At 37.5% G+C, this 23,544-nt stretch overlaps 1 protein-coding gene across 3 annotated transcripts in view; it reads right to left on the reverse strand.

Annotated features, from left to right (window-relative positions):
- The window catches only part of cntn3a.2 (contactin 3a, tandem duplicate 2), a 98,719-nt gene that overhangs the window by 64,837 nt on the left and 10,338 nt on the right, over positions 1–23,544 (reverse strand). For 2 of the 3 annotated variants that reach the window (XM_079588771.1, XM_079588773.1), the window contains exons 1-2: positions 14,782–14,864; positions 2,167–2,304 (exon numbers count right to left, since the gene is read on the reverse strand). In XM_079588771.1, coding sequence (XP_079444897.1) covers positions 2,167–2,221 — 55 coding nt within the window. In that variant the 5' untranslated portion in view covers positions 2,222–2,304; positions 14,782–14,864. Of the gene's footprint in view, positions 1–2,166; positions 2,305–14,781; positions 14,865–23,544 lie in introns of those variants that run through there. The other variant, XM_079588772.1, reaches the window with a different exon arrangement.

Genomic DNA, 23,544 nt, shown 5'->3' on the forward strand with positions numbered 1-23,544 from the left:
AGTTATAACGCATGCTATTATCCCCATAATAAAGGACATTTTTGTAACTGACTTTGACATACTCCTCCTATTTTTACCTACTTAAATGCACATTGCCCACCATGCTCTGTCTTCCTAAAGCCACCGGGTGGCGGTGGCACGGGTGCGAGGGCCCTTTCATCGCTGCTTGCAGCTTTAATTAAGGATGTCATTTTAAATCAAGAACAAAATTAACATTGCTTTATTTTCTGAAACATAAAATAAAGAAAATAAACAAACAGCTATGCTTATACAACCATAAATGAATGTGAAACAAATTAAATAAACAATATTGTCTTGCCAAAATAACATACAGTGGAATAGAGCATAATGTTTTCTTTTAAATATAAAATATTATTTAGCTTAAAGATTTACAGGAATATGTTTATTTTGTAGAAATAAAGCAAAAGGCAACTGAATGTGATGTGTGTTTAATACATTTTTACACACTTATTTATTCATTTGAAGTATTTGGGATTTTTTAAGGGATCATGAACTGCATTTTTTAAAGTCCCACTGTGGTAAAAATCAAGCTTTTAATGTTGTTTATATGTCTATGTGGTGCTTTTAATGTGCTTTAAGACAAACCAAGTGCACATTCATCAGTCAACACCATTGTATTTTCTCCTTAAAACTGCAGTGAACCAAAGACGGTCACAAAAACGTGTTTTGAAATCGCTGGTGTTTCTGACGTCACAAACTACCTTGTAACCAATCAGGTCAACGTGTGATCGTCAGCGAGTGGATCTCTGAGCTGGTGTGAGTGAGTGAGTGGAGGCAGGGTTTATTTACATATTCATAGAACCAAGAACACTAAAAGAAGCAAGGGTGTAGAGTTACATTCAAGCTATTTTAAGACATGAAGAAATATATTTTTTTTTAATGTCATTTTGGTGATCAAATATGAGTTTTAAGGGATACAATTATTGACTACAGGGGGACTTTACATTTTCTGAGGTCCACTTATAATGATTTTTACCTTAAAAAACTTGATCATTTAAAAGTTCTGTTTTTAAACCGCTGTTTTTAATGCATGCTGCATTCAAGATTTGGATGTACTGTAAAAGTCCACTGCTGTGATTGGATAACAGTTTTTGCATATTAACATAATTTTCTACGTTACATGCGCCGGCGTACAAAGTCATTTGCGCTGGGTGCAAGATAGGGCCCAAAGTGTAAGTACTTGGAATTACAACATGACTTCGATGAGCAAAATATATTTTAGTTCGATCTTTTCAACGAATCATTTGATTCAGTTTGCAAAACCAGTCTGAATGATTCATTCATAAAATCAAATTGGTTCTCGAGTTCAACTCACACACTCAATGATCCCGTCACAGCCATTAACAGCTCACAGGCGGTGAAGAATGACTCAAATTGCAATCTGTTCCTCACGCAAAGCTATCGTATGGCTTCAGAAGGCTTGAAATACAGCACACATGTTGTACAGACCACTTTTATGGTGTTTTTTTTCTTCCCGAAGCTAAAAAGACTCAGAAGGGAAAAGAGCAACCAGTACAATTATTCATAATATCTTCATTCGAATTTCAAGGTTGAATTGGTATTTATAAATCTGTATATTTCCAGTGAACTCATATTCAGAGAAATAATTTCCCCTCCCACATCTATAGGGAGTGAAGCCATAAACTGTGACATACTAGTTCAATTTCCTTGGAGGACACATTGTATCGAAGCCTCCAAAACCTTCTATGGCGCAACACAATTCATTTTCAAAGTGACTGCACAGCTTAATTGAAAGCTCTTCCACCACATCCAAAACACGTCCTGCTCCTGTAAGCCCGATTCTCTGCGTCAGGGTCTATTACTGTCTTCTGCTCATAATCAAGATATGGGCTGATAGCAACGAATGCTGCAACATCTCATTTGTTCCTTTCTGCGGTGAGTTCACACCGAAACAATAAATGACCAGACAAGTTGACCGCATACATGATGCTTCAGTGAACTAGAGGAGAACATCGGACGCAACGGTCCGTGACCGTAAAGCTTTCTTTGAGGAGCACTTCTCGTTTATATGAACTCGGAGCATCGAAACATCAGTATAGTCTTCCTATAAAATGATTAAGTTAAAGTTGATAGAGACATAGTTGTGAATACGCCACAAGGGAAGGAATTACCAATTCATTTTACCTGCAAGATACTCCATGATTGATAGCAGCAAAAACTGTTTCCATAGTAACGTCATCTTCAGCTGCCAGGGGCGAGTGTTACTTGAATCCAGTGCGCCGTGAATGAACGGCTGCTCTCTCGAAGAGAAAAACACCTGACCTGTTGAGGACCAGATTATGAGAGAAATTAGAAATCATGTATTATAGCACAGTCTATTTTTCTCAATTAACTGGGAAAAAATTAATGCAAAAGAAAGCCATGAGGTAATGAGCGGTGGCTGCTGTGTGCTTACGATACACATTATGGGGCAAAAAAATCACAGCGCTAATGCAGCTAATGTGGCTTAAAAGATCACAAGTGAGAAGATCTTGCACTCAGAACCAAACAAACACACTTTCCATGATACAAATAGATGTTCATCGGCTAGATTGCATTTTATGTAAATTATCTATTGGAGTAACTAAAGTAGATTTGGACAACAACAACATTTATTTGAAGGAATCTCTAAATTATCAAAAATCCATTGAAGCAGACATGCTGAAAATACTTTAAAACATTTTTACCAGTCAGATTATAATCAATAAACATGGCAATAATCACTTGTATATCAAAATACAGGTGAAACTCGAATAATTTGAATATCGTGCAAAAGTTAATTTATTTCAGTAATTCAACTTAAAAGGTGAAACTAATATATTATATAGACTCATTACATGGAAAGTGAGATATTTCGAGCCTTTATTTGTTATAATGTTGATGATTGTTCTAACCCTATTTGCTTAGCTCCTCCCCAAGTTAAGTTTTGTTCCTGTTAATGGTTTGTTTCATGTATTGGATTTTCACTGTAAATAAACTGCACTTTGGTTCACTACGTCATTGTCTTCGCCTGCTCGATATCAGTTATGTTACAGAATACCCAAAATCCAAGAACATAAAAACTTAACAGTAAACAAAGACGTTGCACATTAAAACATGACGCAGAAACTTACTTCAATACCCAACAAAGTAACAGGGCAAACATGAGGGCTTAAATACACTAGGGCCCCGTTTACACGTACATGGTTATTTTGAAAAACGGAGACATTTCCCTTTGGTTGTGCCCCTCGTTTACACGCAAACGGAGAATTCTCCTCTGAATACGATTATTTCTAAAAAACTCCGGCCAGAGTGGAGATTTTGGAAAACTCCGTTTGCACGTTTGCATGTAAACTGAGAAATCAAGAATCAGCATTCTTGATCAAGAAATCAAGAATGCTGAGAAAAGTTTTAGGCAGTCGACGTCACAGTATGCGACAGAACTTGCACTGCGTCAAAAGTCCGACCTATATTTTCAGGATTCTGATTGGCTAACGTGGGCTTGAGCTTCTCGTTACACTGCCACCTATAGGTTTGGCATGCTCTTGACGGCATATACACAGGTTCGTGTAAACGAACACTTTTCTAAAAACGGAGAGGGTGAAATGTCCGTTTATGAAAATAACGTGTAAACGTAGCCTAGAATTAATCACATAACAAGGAAAACCTGTGACCAATAAAACAATGAACCAATCAGGACATGATGGAAGTACTAAGAGCACATGAAAAGATCACATGAGGGGCAAGGAAGTCACATGACAAACCAGGAAACAAGACCAAGACAAATTTCAAAATAAAAGACATGAATGCATGAACAAAACCAACAACAGACATGGCAACACAGATGTTTTGTTCGTTTTTATCTGAGGCACGAGCCTTAAAGGCTCCGCCCTCTTTTGGCAAACGGGGTTGGGAACAGCAGCTCATTTGCATTTAAAGATACATGCACGAAAACAGCATGTTCTGCATTCCACTCAAAAATGGGCATTTACAACATGGTATAATAAATGATCTGTTGGGAATCTTGAGCTGAAACTTCACAGACACATTCTGTGGACACCTGAGACTTATATTACATCTTGTAAAAAGGGGTATAATAGGACACCTTTAAAGTCACCATGAAATCAAAATTGACAATATTTTTGGGGGTAATATTGCAGTATTTATTATAAAATGCTTTATCTGTGCACATCCTTATTTTTATTTTTAATGTGCCTTCGTAATCTTTAATCAAAATAACTTCCCCTTCCTCTTACAGAGATCTCTTCTCCTCTCTGATGATGTGTTTACTGGCGTGAGGGCGGGGCAACCTGTCACTCACATGAGATCCACCAATGGCAAACCACAACCATCCAAACAATTCCCCATAGACAAAATCAAGTCCCGCCCTACATTTTTTCTTGTTCGAGAAGCCATTTCAACTATACATCACAACAGGGAAAAAAAGATTGCAGTTTACGTTTCATGCCGACTTTAAAGCCATGAATATTCAGATCACCTTTCAAAAGAAGAATATAGTTATGTGAAAAATTTTTTTTTGTGGTCTGTGCAAGAAATAATTGGCTGCAAATAGTTTCAACATTGAAGTAGACATGTTGAAAATACTTTTTTCCCCCTCATGTCTATTCTCATGCAATTAAGAGAACAAGTGTGTTGTTGTTAGAGTGTTGCTAATCAAATCAGTACATACATGGATTAACAATGTTTTCTTGAGTTGAATCGTTGTATCTATTAATATATTGTGTGAAGAAAGCATAGTCAAGTTGAATATATGGAGGTGTAGTTTATGCAGTACGTATATATTCTAGATACGTGGTTACATAGATCCGGTGCGATAAAGTAATTAATCTATCCATCCGTTTATTTTACAAACCGCTGGTCCAATGCGGGTACAGTGTAATACTATACAGGTATAAATTCCTTGTCAATTGATTATTAAATTGTTTAATTAAGGTTTATACATAGTTTCCATGACAGAGTTCAAGATAGATCTTTCCATTACTACTGGAGCTGCCAGTTCAAATGATTATTAGATAGAAAGCACAAACTATGCAAAAGCAGCAGCACTTCCTTCAAGTGTCCGATTTCACTCACTCGGTTTCATTCACTCCCTCAAGTGAACTATATTAATGGACTAATGTAGGGAATAGTAAATGAGGGTGATTTTGAACAGTTACATTGTTCTTAACAGAGAGTGAAAATGAGGATCAACTTTTCGGTGCAAAATTTTTTGCTAACATCCTAAGCTAACCTCTAGAAACATAATATAAAGATGACTTGACGGATGAACTTGCGCAATGCCAATTTTGATAAGAATTTTTATGTTTTATAGACGTCGCCATCATTAACATTGACTTTTGTCACTGTTACTTTGGTTGCTGGCGATACTCAAATACAAACTTTGGTTCGTATTGACTTTGGTTGCCCTTTCATACAAACAGCATTCAAGCTTTTTTTACATTTCGAGACTCACACCTAGTAAATGGTTGTCCCAAACACATTTGCCTATAAAGGACGACTGCACGTGTGATAAATAACCTTAATAAATAAGAGCCGGTCAAATTCAAAGACCCATACTGTTGTTTTTAAACCAAAACAATCTTTTGCTGATATAGGCTTTTTATAAAACAACTTAAAGCAACTACTTTTTTTTTTATGAAGCAACTACTCATCCATTGCTTGAATAAAAATATGTTAAGATAAGCTTGAAGAAGTTAAACATGCAGTGACAGGCACAAAAACGTTTTTATTCAGTTTGAAACAGGCCTTCATGCCTTCAGTTATTAATAAAAGTTCAATACCTTCATCTCTATTGAACTCTATTTTAGTGTTTAAATCCATTTACCTTAAAATCAATTACAAAAATATTAAAAAGTCTGCAGATTCAGTCCAGTTAGCCTATATGGTAATGTCGTAAGCCAGTTGGCCATCCACTGGTTGAGTCAGAGGATGTACACTCTGCAGGTTGTGCTGGTTTTGTAAAAATGACACACTATTCACAACAGCCAGTGAGTTATATGGGGTTTGGATGGCGTTCATTCGTTTATTTTCTACAATGCCAATCTGCCAAGCAAAATTTGAAATCAATTTATTGAGCCAAAGACAGAGAAAGCAAGACAAAAGGAAGGATGTAGTACTGTTGATGCGAGAACAGAGAGACTGCAAGACAAAGAACCTTTAACTGGTTATATTATTATAATTTTTTTTGGTAACAATGTGAAAGCATTTACTGTCCCTTTTAAACAATTGAATGTGTATTTGCTGAATAGAACTATTAATTTCTATCTAAAAAAGTGTGAATAATTATATTGACTACACATATAATTATGAATGAAATACTAAATGTTCATATTATTAATACAATTTACATTAATTAATACAATTAGCATTTACGTTTTTAAATTCAACAGTGAAATTCTTTGGAAGCTTGTTTCCACCACGGAATAAAAAAATATATAATTGCGACATTTTATCTCTTTTATCTCACTTTTTATCTCACTTTTGTCAGAATTGTGAGATATAAAGTCGCACTTGCGAGTTATAAAGTCAGAATTGTGAGATATAAACGTGCAATTCTGAGAAATAAAGTCAGAATAACAAGAAAAGTCAGAAAGACGAGAAAAGTCAGAATTGCGAGTTCATTTCGTTGTAATTTCTTTATCTCTCACAATTTCCCTTTATTTCTCGGGGTTAGAAGTTTATATCTCAGAGTTGTGAGTTTATATCAACCAATTCAGACTTTATTTCTCAGAACTGCAACTTTATTTCTCAGAGTTGCAAATTTATATCTCGCAATTCAGACTTTATCTCTCAGAACTGTGAGTTTATATCTCCCAATTCAGACTTTATAATTTGCATTTGTGAGGAAAAAAGTCAAAATTGTGAGATGCAAACTCGTTGGTTACATAATCTCCTCAATTTTGATGGTTTCAGAATCAAATATTCACTGAACATGTTCTGGATGGCACGAAGTCATGTTTATCCTAGTTGCAATGCATATTTAATGTTGTGCGGGTCATATTTTTTTAACCGTGTAGTTATGTTCATGATTTTCAAGGATAAGAGCATGTCACACAATCTGTCCATGTTGGCATCTGCCTTATTTGACTAGTTTCTACCAAATGGCAGACTAATTTGCGCCCACATACCGCAGAGTTTGATCAAAACAGACCTGTGACCTATTTTTAGGTTGCGCGGGCCACCAGTTAAGAACCCCTGCTTTAAGATGCTCAACGTAATACACTTCAGAGGAGCGGTTCACACAATTCACTGACGCACAAAACACGCACTTGCACAAAGCCGAGTAATATCCAGGCCACTGAAGACTTATAAGGGCAGTCCAAGAATGATAATTATTGCCATCTTGTGTAGTTGTCAGAGCGTGGGGCCTCAGGAAGGATTCCCCTCATCTTTCAAGTTTTAGGCTGGTTTTAGCAGGAGTAAGTGTGTAAAATGGGATTTAAATGCTCTGGATTTTGCGCGAAGAACACTGCGTGTCATGTTCCGTCTTGCTAAGCGGTCTTGAAGTGAGCTTGCGAGACATTCTCTTCACACTGAACCGTATAGCTCGCTCCCATTAATGAAAGTGTGCGCTGTATAATTAGGAGCTCTGTTATTTGCAGCCTAATTTAATGCCTTTTATACAAACAATCCAACATCCCTCCAAATAAAACACCCTGAAGATGTAAAACCGCATCAATGATGCTAAATGTTCGAACTCTCTGAAGCGAAGGCTGTTTCAAAGTGCCATCTCAACTCCATTACTGATTCTTTGATTATGTTGCTTTGTTCCTCGACCACCATAATGAGGGGTCAATGCAAAAACGCATGCGTCCAGATCTCCATCAAACCCATGCAGCAGATGCTGTTGTAGCCGTAAATTGACTACGGTAAAGTATTCTTCTCTCCTGAGGACAATATTCTGTCAATAGCGTTGTAACAAACTGTTTTATGAAGCCCTTAAGTGCTTCAGAAAACTGAAATATCAAAGACATTAAGGCAAAAAAGAAGCATTCTGATAAGCAACACACTCAGACAGACAGTCCTTTTGTGACAAATAAATCTGTTACAGTCCCGTAACGTTGCATTTATAGGTTAGTTAACTGACGTCTTCGTGGCACAGCACTTTATTCGGTATAATATGCGGGTGAGATCTTGTTTTGATGGTCCTCTGCGGGGTATAAGAGGGATTATTGTGTCGCTGGCCGGCCTGACTGATTTTCTCAATTACGAAGCTGTTGAGCGCAGTTTAGCGGGACAGATGTTATATTTGTATTCATTTATTTCATTATTTTACAGGGTGGATGACACGTGAAATGAGGCTCGAGACAAGAGATGAATATCTATTATGTCCCTTACGTAAGGACACAGATATAAATGGCATCAGGTGTGACTTATCCAAGGATTTATGGGGGGGGGCAGATGCAGCTGTAATGCTGAAAAATTGACTGGTTTCGTTAGGCTGACATCAAACTGCAATATATCATTATTTTAGATATTGATTTTAAAAATAGAAGCTCAATGAAATAATAAATCAATCTATAATGTCTAATATTAACGTTCAAGTCAAGTGTGTTGACATGCACATGATATGCTTAATAACCTGACAGCATGTAAGGTCATGTCAAACTGTTGTTATTCATTACTGTTCTATCCATCCATCCATCCATCCATCCATCCACCAATCTATCCATCCATCCATCCACCCATCCACCAATCCATCCATCCATCCATCCATCCACCCACCCACTAGGGCTTTGACTTTTGCCAAAAAATAATTTTCAAAGTTTGTTTGTTTATTAATATTAATATTCTAATATATATTAATAATATTTTGACCATTAAATGCCGTGGCGCTAGGGCTGGGCCAAGGGGGCTTAAGCCCCGAATGTTTTTAGGAAAGCTGAGCAGGCGCAATCAAAGCAGGCGCAATGATTACAAACTTAGTGCCGGTCACGTTGGAAGTTATCTAGCTGTGGATTATTTTCAGGCGCTGCGTAATATCATTGCGCCTGCTGGTACGGCAGCACAGTTCCTTGATCATTACGGAGGAATGAGAGTATAGTTCCTAGTCATAATATACATATATAATACAGAAGAGTTTTAAATAGGAAAAATATTGAAACTCTTTGGTCATTTTTTTGAGAGAGATGCTAACGGTTTAATCAGATTCAATGATCTATGCTAAACTATGCTAAAAGTGCTACCGCCAGACCCGGGGATCGGCTGAATGGATTTGAAAACGGTAAAACTCAACTGTTTAACTCTAGGGGAGTTGGAAAATGAGCCTATTTCCAAAAAAAAGTGGGGTGTTTTCCTTTAAGTTATATATGTTCTGTCCACCAGTGTATTAGTCAATGTCAATAGGCAGGCAATGATGTTTTCAGAAGAAAAAAGACTTTGTCCTTACTCGTGATTTTTCCCTGTTTCTTTTGGAACCCAAAGTAGCGCCACACGTTGCTTTTCAAATTGTCAGGTGTGTAGATTTCAAACTCCTCGTCAGGCGTGGTTGTTGTAGGCGTTGGCGCGACCATTGTTTTGATATACAAAATAGGCGCTAACCAGGACGCTAACATCACAACCGAACACACCTACAGGAGCCCAGATGACCAATAATTGCCTTGCTAATGAGCTCGCGATTCACAACTTCACCAGGCGTGAAAAAGCCTCGAAATCTGAATTGAAAACAACATTTACAAGAAAACGCATAAAAATAATGCCTATAACAGGTTAGAATATTAAAGGCTGCCTAATATTCGTTCGAATATCATTATAATTTTTTTTATATTCGAATAACGAAGTTTGGAGTCAAAGCCCACCCATCCATCCACCATCTATCTATCTATCTATCTATCTATCTATCTATCTATCTATCTATCTATCTATCTATCTATCTATCTATCTATCTATCTATCTATCTATCTATCTATAGTATCTATCTACAGTATCTATCTATCTATCTATCTATCTATCTATCTATCTATCTATCTATCTATCTATCTATCTATCTATCTACAGTATCTATCTACAGTATCTATCTACAGTATCTATCTATCTATCTATCTATCTATCTATCTATCTATCTATCTATCTATCTATCTATCTATCTATCTATCTATCTATCTATCTGTCTGTCAGCCCTACTGACCTACTAGCACCAACTGTCACCAACAAATATAGAGATACAGCGATGAGCAAGGCCCGATTCGAGGCACAGTTGTAGTGGACCTCGCAATATTAATCTCAGGTGGTGACGAGTAAAGCTTTGTCTCTGAAACACAAAGCCATTAATAACGGCCTATCAATTGCTTTCCCTTTCTCTCGAACCAAAGAGTGGCCTCTACGGGTTCCGGAGCACATCATCAAAATAGCAAATGAGGCTGGCGGCAAGGGAACCGGTACACAGGGACGCGAGATTTGTGATAATCATCATTCACTCTGTCCCTTTGCCTGTAGACACTTTACATCAAAACAAATGACAACTGCATCTCATAGTGACATGTTAGTTTAAGCAAAATGCAAAGAAGACAGCTTATCAAAAGCATTCCCGACAGAGAAACTGCTGTGTGCCAATGCTGATCCGATTGAGATTTGGGATAAATGTGCAGTCTGCAGCACATTATTGCATTACTGTAACGGGTCTGTTTTTTCTATGTGATGTCTATTTAAATGATGAATAAATGTGTGATGAACAGCTGGATTGTATGTAGCAACAAGTGAGATGACCAATCTCGCAACTGAGAGAAGGCCGGCCCGTTTCTAGGGAAAACACAAAACTATGCTAATTACAAAAGTACAGAGACGCAATGGATTTTTATTTTCATGGACGTAGAATAAAAACCTGATTTGATACATGAATTTGTAAGGCCTGTAAATTATCAACATGATCAAAACCTGGCTGGAAATCCTGTTGTACACAATCTACTACATGCCTTCTGTCGTCTGATTGATAGTTTATACTTCTTTAACAAGCAAAAGGCCTTTGTATAATTGTAAAAACGCCCACCCTCAGGTTGTGGTACACCTGTCTTTATTTTCTTTGAAATCTGAACTGATTTTTAAACAGTAAACGTAAGAATACGTTTTATATTGTTACACTGTAAAATAAATAGTTATGACAAAAAAAATTGTTTATGTTATACAAGAATCAACTCAGTTCAAGTCAGTTTAATGTAATTTAAGTTTAAATAACTTAAAGGGGTGGTTGATTATGATTTCACTTTTCTAACTTTAGTTAGTGTGTAATGTTGCTGTTTGAGAATAAACAACATCTGCAAAGTTACAACGCTCAAAGTTCAAAGCAAAGGAAGATATTTGCTTTTAAAGAAATAGTTTTTTAAGATCTACTACAAACGGCTGGTAGGGACAACACGACATTCCTCCCGGGTTTAGTGACATCACCAACCCTAGAATTTACATAAACCCCGCCCCCTAAACACGATTTATAGATTATCTAGACAGAATATGCTAATCAATGACAAGACGATAACTGCACATAAGCTACATAAATTCATCAACTAACCATTCAGAAATGTCTACATGTCTCTCCATCTTTCTGACTTCGGTTTGAACATAAACATTTTCTGTGTGTCTGTGTGAGGTAAAAGGACACAAGCGGTTGAAGCTCCGCCCTCTGTGCTGGGAGCAGCGGCTCATTTGCATTTAAAGGGACAGACACATAACGAGGCGTTTTTGCTCACCCTCAAAAAGTGACAAGTGTAGTTATATTTCTTTTTACAGTGTAGTTATATTTCAAAATGAACATTGGCTGGACTTATAGGTAAGCAACTATAATTCAACAGGCTTTGAGGAACATTTATTTGTTCATTTATCAGTTGCATTGCATTATATGTTTTGCCCCCCAGAATAAACAACAGGGATCCGATCATAAAACTAAGTATTTATGTATCATCATAATAAGACATATTATTGAGAGATAGAGTCACAACTGATGTATACATGCGTTTTATGTACATAGTCTGCTATAAAGATCCCAGTATATCATAATTGTATCTTTCTTTTTGGACATATATCAGCAACTGCACCAAATTGCATATTTTGTGAATAATATCAAGGTGTTTTTTCCTCTGAGTATGAGCTCCATATTCTCCTATCATATTATATGAGCCATAAAAGCCTGATGTATCAAATATGACAACACAATTTTTAAATGTTTTAAATAAAGTGTTAAAATAGATTTTTTCGGACTATCCTTTCATATGTAAGGCTTTACAGGGTAACTCTTAACAAGGGTTAAGATTTCTTTTGATCAATGTAAGTGTGTACATGGTAAAAAATTGTACATGGCATTCTTTCAATACTTATTTTTTTTTCTTCCTCTCCTTCTTTCTTAAGTACTGACCTCATTTAGCTTTCATTACAAGAACTTCAAAGCTACAATAAAGCAATAATCCCAGTGAAGCCGTGGTTTACAGTGAATTTAAAACAGCTGTTCTAAATTCATTGTAAACCACTGGGCTTTTATAAAAACGGTTAGTCCATAAAAATATTTATTTTAATATTTATCACAGGTGTCTGATTGTAGAGTCATTTACAATGGCTTCAAACGTGGCTCGACCAATCAGAAACAAGTATCCGGAACCATCCGTTTTATAATGTCCATTTTGACCTCGTTTCTGGAAATAAAAAAGTGGTTTTTACTAACAAACGAAACACTTTTTAATCGTATAATCACCCATGTTTCGTTTATATATGTGTCTTTGAGGATTTTTCTGTCACATTGTGTTGTTAAGTGCTGATCTGTTGTAATTAGAGTAGGCATGCGTTTGTCCTTAATTTATTTGCTCCCTTAAGCCCAAAGTCAGAGACACTCATTAGGATAACGAATGGCAGCTTTGGAAAGAGGTCTCAGGACACAGAATTCTTCCAACTCCTACATGACTAGACGACTAATAAGTCTCATCATGGCTACTCCCTGTGCATGAGGATCTTTGAGAACAACACCGTTTTTAAAAAATGTCAACCCACAAGGGCACTTACGCTAACAAATACCTTGAATCACTTGTTTCTGTGCCATATAGACTCCGCAAGAGATTATTTAGAAATGCAATTTAGTTCTTGGCGTAAATATAAATTGAGGGGAGCGCACGTAAAGCAGGTCATTCGGAGATTCTCCATGGTGTGAATTTTACGCAAGTTGTCTGTGGCTGTAACTGTGGCGATGAATGACTTCATTTCACAGCTTCAATATTATTAGAGGTCCACGGGATATTTACACCACACGTGTGGAATGAAATGAGCCAAATGCTGCATTAAATCCAAGAGTCTCCTCTCCACACACGCAATGCAGAACGCACATTTAGCCGCGCGCATGCAGTCCTTTAACCGCGGATTCGTATTAAATCTGTGGCTGTGAGATGAAAGGACACTTGGCACTTCTAAGCGGTGTGAAAAGTGAGGGACATTTCTTGACTTCTCTTGACTCCATGCGACTCAATGAGCATCTCATATTGCATGCATACTTCAGATGAATAATTCAAGTGAAATTAAAAACCAAAAGTTCACATTAAAAATGCAAAGCCATATTACAAGGATCATTTCTGGAGGAAGTGGTTGATATCGGTTTAACCACAGAGCATGGGGAAGTGTTACGTCACAGGAGAAGTCTGAAAAATATGAAAAGCCTCGCTGATACAATATCACCACACTTTCAGGAAACACAAACAGGCATTTTGGGCACATTCAACACATTCATGGTACGTGATTATAAGAAGTAACCAACATGAGAGTTAGAGGTACTATGTAGCTACTTGTAAATACAACATCAGACAAATGAGTACATGATTCAGAAATGTATTGGAAGGGGGGCATTCTCTCAAAGAAGTATTGTTTTATTCTTCCTCATTTAGCCTTATTTCCAAGAACTTCACAAAGCTACAATGTAACCTCCTTTCTGAAAAATAGACAGGCTTTTATAGTGGTTTTACTAACAAACAAAATACCTTTAGTCGAAAATGTGCTATTTTGTATATGCATATTACATAGCAGGGAAATATGCATGTTTGCATGTATTTTTTGCTATATATATATATATATATATATATATATATATATATATATATATATATATATATATATTTACACACGTTATGGCAACATATGTTTTTACATTGCTTTAACTCGCCAAAATAAGTTATAGGCTGCAAGATTCAACTAATCTTTTTAAGTCAGTTTAATTTAAGTTGGAATGACTTAATGACATTCAAGTTGATTGTACTTAAGAATTTTAGACATCTTTTTACAATAAATATATATATTATTTATACAGCAAATAATACTATTTACAAGCAGCTCTGTAGTGTGTATATTACATGCAGTTTGTTGTAACAAGGACATTGTAATGTAACGCGTTAGCCACTTTTTGTTCTGAATGTCAGGCTCTCTCCAGGGGTTTTCCTGACACACCAGCAGAGCACCTGTGCATTTCTGCAGCTGAAGCTCTGCCTGAACTTCACTGCTGCAGAGCTCCTTGTATCCCTATCTGTCAAATCAAACCCTGTCAATCACCATCATGCAGCACACACACACTCTCTCTTTAACAGTAAACCAACACGAGCTGATGTGTGAACCAATATTTGACCTGCTGATTAAAGCATCTGCTGGTTCAGTCAGCACTGCTTCGATGTGAATTCTAACGCAGCAACAAATGTAACGAAAACACACACGGCTGCACCTGAAACCCCGTGCAAGGTGAAACAATGAGCAGACAGATTAATTATAATAATAAAACCCTAAATTCTGATTTGAAAATTTCTACTTTACCCGAAGAACGTGGGTTTTCCCCTCCTCGCAGTACGTGTGTTTCTTCAGTCTGTGTTCCACAAGCGGTAGATGAGAGATGCTGACATCGCAGTCACTGAGATTTCGGGAAAACCATTTTGCCCAAGTCTTTGCGTCCAGAGAGAGGGGGAGAGAGAGAGGGAGAAGAAAAGCTCAGGATGAAGGAAGGTTTCGCCCTTTCTCCTTCGGTTCTGACTTCACCCCTGAATATAATATTCCAGCACGGCTGCCTCGCAGTGTGTCTGCAAACTGCGCTCAAAGCCAGACAGTCCTGCGCCTGTGCCAAGCTCACCTCGCTGGGTTCACAGCCACACAGAGAAAGACTGAGACGTTGTTTGCGGCCAGATTTACATTCAGCGTGTCCAGCCAGCGCTGGGTCCAGCAAATCAGGAGAATGATAGCGAAAGACTGGAGTGAGACACTTTATGAACAACAGCGCCACCTTCCGACCGAACCGCACAACTCGCCGTTATGACTAATTAGGAATTTTTACATTTTTAGATTCCCCTTCACGATTGGTTCCATATTAACGATTTCTTTTTTTTCTTCTTTTGATGAATGAATGAATGAATGCCCTCAGCAGTTTTTGGATTTCAGATTTTTAAAAGAAAAACATTGTTTCACACACATTCACAAAAACATTTTTTTTGGTGACATTATAAATGTCTTTTATAATGACAGTCCCAGACGTTTGTGACATTATAAATGTATTTACACTCACTTTTGATCAATGTATTGAGTCTTTGCTGAGTATTTTTTTTAGTGTGTGATAAATACCTTTAAATGTGGATAGTGTAGCCTATCAGTTTTTACAAAACTGTTAAGCAGCAAAAACATCAACACAACATTTACATTGATAATAATCAGAAATCAGCATATTAGAATGATTTCTGAAGGATCATGTGACACTGAAGACTAGAGTAATGATGCTGAAAATTGATTGCAGACATAAATAGCATATTACACCAAAAAACAGCTACAGTATTGTAAATTGTAATAATATTTCACAATATTATAATTTTACTGTATTTTCACCAATACAGCCTTAATACAGACACTTAACATTTTTTTTTAATTCTCTAAGCTTTTAGTAGTATTTCTTAATTAGTATTTTTGTCTTGTTTTCTGATGTAATTATCTAAACATTCCTGAAAGATGATACATTTAAGCCGAAGGAAAAAAAAAATATATATATGAAGTCTTATTTTCAGAGAAATAGAATGACATCTAGTGATATTTTTGCTTTGCAGGGTAAGAAAAATAAATGTGTCTTCCATTTGAATGATGTTAATTTTTGTTCATCGGCAAATAATTATTTCCTTGAAATAGTGAATTATTATTGTCATTCAGCTTCTTAAATAAATACGTACATTTATTTTGTTTTAAGTTGTGATGTGTAATAATTATGTATACTGGAAAATACTACTTCTTTTTTTTGGCAGCATAGTTAGGATGCCATAGTTGGCATAGTTTCCATTTTTAGGAAAACTTCCAGAAGATTTTTACAGGGCTTAGCTTCCATTGCACTGATCTTGAAACTTTCATTAACATAAAAAACTGACTGACATGCTTTATCTCTGAAACCTGCAGAGAGCGAACTGAACTTGTTATGTGAAACATGTCAGGCTTGCAGTTATGCTCAATGCCTTGAGAAAGATTACATTTCCGAGTGTGATCAAATTGACCTTGAAACAAGACTAGTAAATCCCATTCATAGACAAATGACATGCTTCTGTGAGTGCCACTCTTCCACAAGTGTAACTGGACCTCTGTGTCAAGAGTGTCACTTTTGTGTGAACTTTTCTCCCCACGTTTACACAACTTTAGAAGGGTTAACAAGCTTTACCAGCAGATGTTATTCAGGTCTCGGCAATAAACAAGCCGCTTCACCTCAGCGTTCGCACAAACCTAATTCGAAGAGGAGAGCGAGTTTAATTGAGCCTTTAGTAAGCTACTTTCTGCGTTTCATTTGCACACAAGTCAAGAACTTCAATAAAAACATCACTGTCGATCAGCATAGACCCTACGGGCCTGCACTGGAGTGTAAAACACACCCACGTTCGCCCACCAAAAACACAGCGTTTTATTAGCACTTCCCAGACATATCCATCCATATCACCCCATTATAATTGTTGTTGGAAACAAGAGCGGAAGATTAGATGATCTTTGGAAAGGTCGAACTCTCTCCTCCGGGTGTTGAGAACAGGTCAATCCCAGAGACAAACCCCTGTAAAATAAGCTCTCTTTATTAAAGCCGAAGCCGCGTTCCTTCCCCACTGCCATTAAACACACATTAATCATGCTTACTTCAGCCCAGGATACTTTAACACAGCCCAGCCATCATTAATAACGCTCCATCCAGTCCCGCGTTGACATTTCCTTTAATTATCTCCGTAATTTATTCATGTACTGTATCAGTGGCGCTTGTTGTGCGAAGCTGCCTGCGAGGAATATTTTGCTCAAGCCTCTTCAAGACACAGGATTAACTATGCTAATGAGGAAGCTGGGAGGCATGACTGCTATTTGTGCGTGTTAAGCCGGGAAGCCATTAGGCCCCCGATTTACACGTGCCAATTGAAACAGGTTTGACTTTGTTGCCGTGTCAGAAATATTTAGAGCATTTTATCTGTGTGGCTGGGAGGTCATTGTCAGACATTTCGTTTTTTAGGTTTTCATTCTTGGTTATAACCACGGCCTTTTGCAGTACAAGCAATGGTGACGTTTTTTCACATGATGGAGTTTGTGTTCCTTGCCACTGTCGGCTTGCCTAGTTTGGGACACTTTATATTCAACAATATTATTGATCTTACTGTACTGACGCTGATGTATGATAACTAACCCGAGCTGAACGATGACATATTTTTTGGCAGAACTGCTTTATAGATAAATAGATATAATTGAGGATCTTTACAATGGAACTGAATCAACACGAACTTCAGCTGAACAACAGCCGAAATGCATAATTTTTCTGTTCTAGCTGCGTTTAAACAACCTGTATTGTATAAAGTGCTATTTAAAAAAAATGTGACTTGACTGAATTTACATCTTCTAGATAATGTGCAGTACTTAGCAGATTTCTTCGATGTAACATTGTCTACACTATTATCATTTTAATATAGAACATAGCACCCTGTGTTTTACAGAAGACATGTAAGTAGGCTACTTTTACATTAGTTAATTCTAGTCCTCGAATTTGATTTCATAATGGTGGGGATTTTCAGTTACTCTCGTGAATCATTGACTCACTCACTCACTCACTCACTCACTCACTCACTCACTCACTCACTCACTCACTCACTCACTCACTCACTCACTCACTCACTCACTCACTCACTCACTCACTCACTCACTCACTCACTCACTCACTCACTCACTCACTCACTCACTCACTCACTCACTCACTCGCTCATCAGGAACAAAACACCACTTTTGTTGCAGTGGCCGAAATCAAATAGCCTATATTTCCCTACATAGTAGGCCTATGCAAAAACCTGTACAACATAGTCGTATTTCCAAATGCATAGTATTCGAAAAACAGTAGGTGAACATTTTAAATAACTTTACTATCCCTTGAGGCCACAGGGGAGGAGTTGTCAATAGCGGTAAAACTGACACAGAAGGATTAATTCATACGACAATTTTTCAAACCAAATTCTCACTACACATTGCAGCCGAATCTGGCCATAGGGTGTGTGAGGAGGATGTCTGGTTCTTGTGGTCTCTGCTGAGGATCTGTCATGTCGACGAGGCCTTCACAGGGGATTGTCTAGTAGACACGGTCTCTGCTGACATTCAGGGCTGTGTTGTGGACGTGTCTAGGTGCAGGTCCACCATCTAATCTGGATATGGACCGGATCCGGCCGGACTACGCTAACCTCGGGATAAGGGTGAGACAGACAGACTAGCTTAGATCCCTTTCTTCTTACGATGTAACAAGTACATCGGGTGTTATGGGAAGTGTTCTGGTTCTGGTTGGCTAAGGTTAGGAAGACAACAAATAAAGATAAAAAAGACATAATAAATAGAATAAAAATTCCAAACAATTGTCTCCCAAATTATGTAGAGTACTCTGTGCACTTTATACTGCACTTTATGTACTCAAGCTATATCTAGTTAAGCATTTTATAAGGGTAATAGAATCTCTGATTAACGTTTTTTACTCATTCACTGTTTTCCAGTTTAGGGATATGACATTTTGTGTAGGTGCTAGATTCAGCATGTTTATCTCCTCTCCTTCCGCAAATGTAGCTTACAGTCAAAACTGGAATATCACGAAACATTTGCAAATAAAGCCATTTTTCAATAAAAATGGAAGTTGCTGCAATCGAGAAAGCCACTTTGGCTCTTTTACCCTACATCATAAAAGACTCTCAGAGTGCACAGATGAAACACAATATAATCGCTGTCATGTTATCTTCCGTTCAGATGCCCGGTGTTTGGAAATGCAATCATTTGAGATGCTTCTGGGATTGCATTTCAGATTAGTCTAGAATTAGCTCTTTTTGTACCATACTAATTGCAATAACTAGGTAATAACTGTACTAACCCTAAACCTACCCCTAAACCTAACCTTAACACGTTACCTTATATTACCCAGTACTTTCTTAGGTAAGTACACTGTCAGTACAATGGGGAATTAAACCAAAATAATTCTGATGACAGACTTTGACTTTTCAGAATGATCAAACCAACATTTGAGATGCTGTGCAATGACATTGGTCCGCTGGTTAGTCCAGTTATCCAATCACACTGTTGAGACAAATTCACAGTTTTTAGTTGTGCATCGAGGGACTTATTCAGTAAATGTGTTTCCATCGTAGTTTATGCACGTCTCCCTATCCGATAAAAATGTACCTGCCTCAATTGAGCGCATACGTTTTTAAGAATCCATGAAAAATAGGTGAACGGAAACATACCTAGAGTAAACACACTACATAATGTGGTAGAATAGCGAGGAATTAAGTGAACATAAACATCTATTATAAATTGCAACAACGGTACCTTAATCACTTGCATGTGCAACATGACATGAACGGTGGAGGGGGATTATTTTCTCTAAAGATGAAGCATAACCAATGACATCGCTACAAAATACAGAAACAACTGCAACATTCTGTAGTTCAATCCCATCAAATCCAGTTCGCAGCAATGCGTGCCAAGTGCCATAATCACTGGAATGGAGCTCAAGCTTAGTCTATGTGTAATTACCCTCTCTTGCCTTTAGCTTAAGTTTACTTACGTGCTGTCAAGAGAAGCATATCTATGAAGGCAATAACAGCTCCTGGCAAGACTGTCAAACCATCTGGCGTAGAGAACAGGGTGACAAAAACAAACGCAGACAGGGACTTGGTCTTCATCCAGTTTGGAAGGGAATGGAGAGAAACCTCCGCGCTCCAGGCAAAGCTTACTCAGCATCCTAAAGGAAATGCACGTAAGGTCATCACTGCGCAATCCTGTCCATACATCTCATTTTTTGTTCTTTGCCTCTTAGGTTATGACCACAGGAGGACCATTTCTCGTGGAACCCACAAAGCACTGCGGCAACTATCTATTTGTACTCGGCGAAGGCGGATGTGTATTCTGAAAATGGTTTCGGATGGTAATTTCCGTTTTGAACCGCTGTTTGACTGCAGCCGCATTCCTTCCACAGACGGGTTTGCCTAATGGAAAACATCATGCATCATATTTAGTACAGTGTGAATATATTCCTAAACTCCAGTCTCTTGCTTTATCACCGTTTTTTATTTCCACAGTAAAAGATATAGCTCATTTTCTCGGGGGCGTAATACGCATTCAATCTGAAGAATCCGGATGAGCGCCCCCCCATACCACTTCCTACCCTATTAAAAATGACAGCAATTTAATAACGTCCCCAAATGCGAAGTCATAGGTACAACTTTCGGCTTTAAGTGCCGATATAATACGCATTCATAAACAAACCGAGCAAGACGCTTTACACACTGTAGACGTGTTGCAATTTAAAACTCCCGTCACAGCACTTTGCCTTTGCCTTGCCTTGAGGCTATATGCTATTAAATGAAAATATGCTCTCGAGACGAAGCTTTTTTTTTCCCTCGGTAAAACGTCTGAAATCCCCCTAAATGAAGGAATAAAACAAACAAATAAATAAGTATGTGAAAATATATTCCCACTCAATAAGCACTGAGAAACTTTTTTTATGTCTCTCCTTGTCAGTTCGAGGCCCGAGCTCCTCACAGTATTTGTCTCTTATGGAGAATTTACCTCTGCAGTGTGAGCCTTATTTCCTCTGGGTGCCCTAACCCTCTCCTTAGTTCATTATCCTGCCTGCTGCTAGTCGGGCCGCATAAGACTAATGGCCCTCTCTGCCTCTCATTGCGCAGTGCTGTGCAATGGTGGAGGGGTCTATTACGCCTGAGCAGGTTGAATTTACCTTCTCCAAGAGAGTCCATCGTGGACTTTAATGAGAGGACAGCATCCTAGACATAAATCCTTATTCAGTTTGGTCCGTGGAGTTGGTGGGATGCTGGATGACAGTCGGACCACGTGGCCCCGCGGAGGCACATGACAACGATAACTTATCCCAGACAGACCGCGGCTCCGTCTGTGCTTGCGTTTCCCGTTACGGGGAGGGAAATGAGAAGGGAGCAGGTGGCGGGTCTAAACACTTCCAAATGTCAATCTGGCCTTGAGATTCACGGCACAACATGATTGGGAGTCAGGCAAAGCTTCGTTGACTCCAGTAAATTGAGATTTAATCAAACCGCTCTTAATTGAAATCTTTTCTCCAAACACTGTTTAAGTCAGACCTGGTGTCGTGGTTTTGTAAAAAAAAAATGTGCTCAAAGTGCTTGGCTCTAACATGGTTAGAAAGTAGACATGCACATCATTGTAAATTTAAGTTGTCAGTCATGCCTCAATTGTCAATATAATATAATATAATATAATATAATATAATATAATATAATATAATATAATATAATATAATATAAAGTGATGTAATATAATCTTTGGATATAAATAGAAATAAATAATTTTATTTAGCATTAAATTGAGAAAAAGTGACATTAATAACTTTTATTATGTTGAAAAAGCTTTTTATTTTAAATAGATTCAGTTCTTTTAAACTTTCTATTCATCAAAAAAGTATCATCATTTCAACATTATTTTCCAAATCACCAAATTATAATGATTTCTGAAGAATCAGGTGACACTGAAGACTGGAGTAAATTGTGATAATACTTAACAAAATGACTATAATAATTTTGATCAAAACATGCAGTCATTGTGAGACTTTTGCTAAACACATTAAACAAATCTTACCAACCCCAACCTTTAGAATGGCAGACTTATATATAAAACCAGCTTTTTCATTAAAACCAGTAAATATTCAGCCTTAGTTGCAACAATAAGCTTCTCATTTGAGTGTTAATGACTGGGGGAATTGCATTAAGTCAACATGGGCGATTAAACCAACAGAAATTCTGCAATTGTGTTCTAAAAAAACACATTTAGTTGGTATAAATGCTGGTTCGGTTTGGATGCAACCAATTTTGGCAGTTCTATTGCTCCTCGTGTTTTGAAATCCGCTTTTCTCCGTCTCTTTTCTCGTCTGCACCTCATCCTCGATAATATCTTCCCTTGTTCACGTGGCCATCTCATTTGTCAGTTATTTAACTAGGGCTCAATTATTAATCCACCTGCTCATGGAGATGGATCACAGTCAAATTGTGGTCAAAAAAAGCTGAATATGCATCGTGGATAAATATTTCAGCACTTATTTTCAACAGACTGTCGATTTTTTCCTCGCTTCACTGCTGAGGCAGGATGTTTGTGGATGCATTTCTAAACAGCGAAACAATGAGGCTGTAGAGCACAAAGTGTTGAGACCGTAGGATCAATATGCTAATGTGTTACAACAATAACAGGCCTCACAGATCGCGTTCACTGGAGCTAAATCTAGCTTTGGAGTTTTTGTTCCATAAAAGCATTCACAGCTGGATATTGTATATTTTCTGGTGCAAAAGTCTATCGCCCGCAATTTTAGTGTGATGCAACTTTGAGTAACCTGATACACACAAGATTAAATTCTAGTCGAGATTAATTACGTGAATAATCTCCATATTAAATGACCCAGGGGCTCAGTGAGAGGTGCAAGGTTGGGATCCTGGTGCAAGCATTGAGCTGCTTGAGGCTTGCATGAGGAAAGACTGTATTGCATCTATTACTCTAAAATAGTTTTATTCTTTTTCTTATGTATGGTGAGCTGTTCTGGAAAGCTCTCCAAAAATAATATCTCTGCTGTCACAATGCAAGGTCCTCCTGTTACATTTGATAATTGTGTGAAACATACTGGAAATACATTTGATATAAATAGTAAGAATATCGTTTTTATTTTTTGTTATTGTGGTTTTTATTTTTTAATCTAAGAGTGTACAACGTCATTGAACATGTTTTTGCTGTTCTAATTGCATTTTTGAGGCTTTAAGCAGGCAGATGTCCTCAGGATGCTATGTTTTGAGTGAAGCAAGTGTAACCGATCTAATAATCTAACAGTGAATTTAGCTGACGTTATCTACAGTATATAGTGGAATAAAAACAACAAGTCTTTTTCACTGCAACTTCCAAGGAAGCAAGACAATGTTGTTGAAACGAGTGCTGGATAATACTTTCACCAAATACTTTTCACCATTTATTCAGAGGGTATGAACTAGGGCTGCTCGATTAATCGCAATGAAACCGCACACGATTTGGCAAAGGCTGCGA

This window comes from Phoxinus phoxinus (genome assembly GCF_949152265.1).
Source record: "Phoxinus phoxinus genome assembly, chromosome: 18".
Taxonomy (NCBI): Eukaryota; Metazoa; Chordata; class Actinopteri; order Cypriniformes; family Leuciscidae; genus Phoxinus; species Phoxinus phoxinus.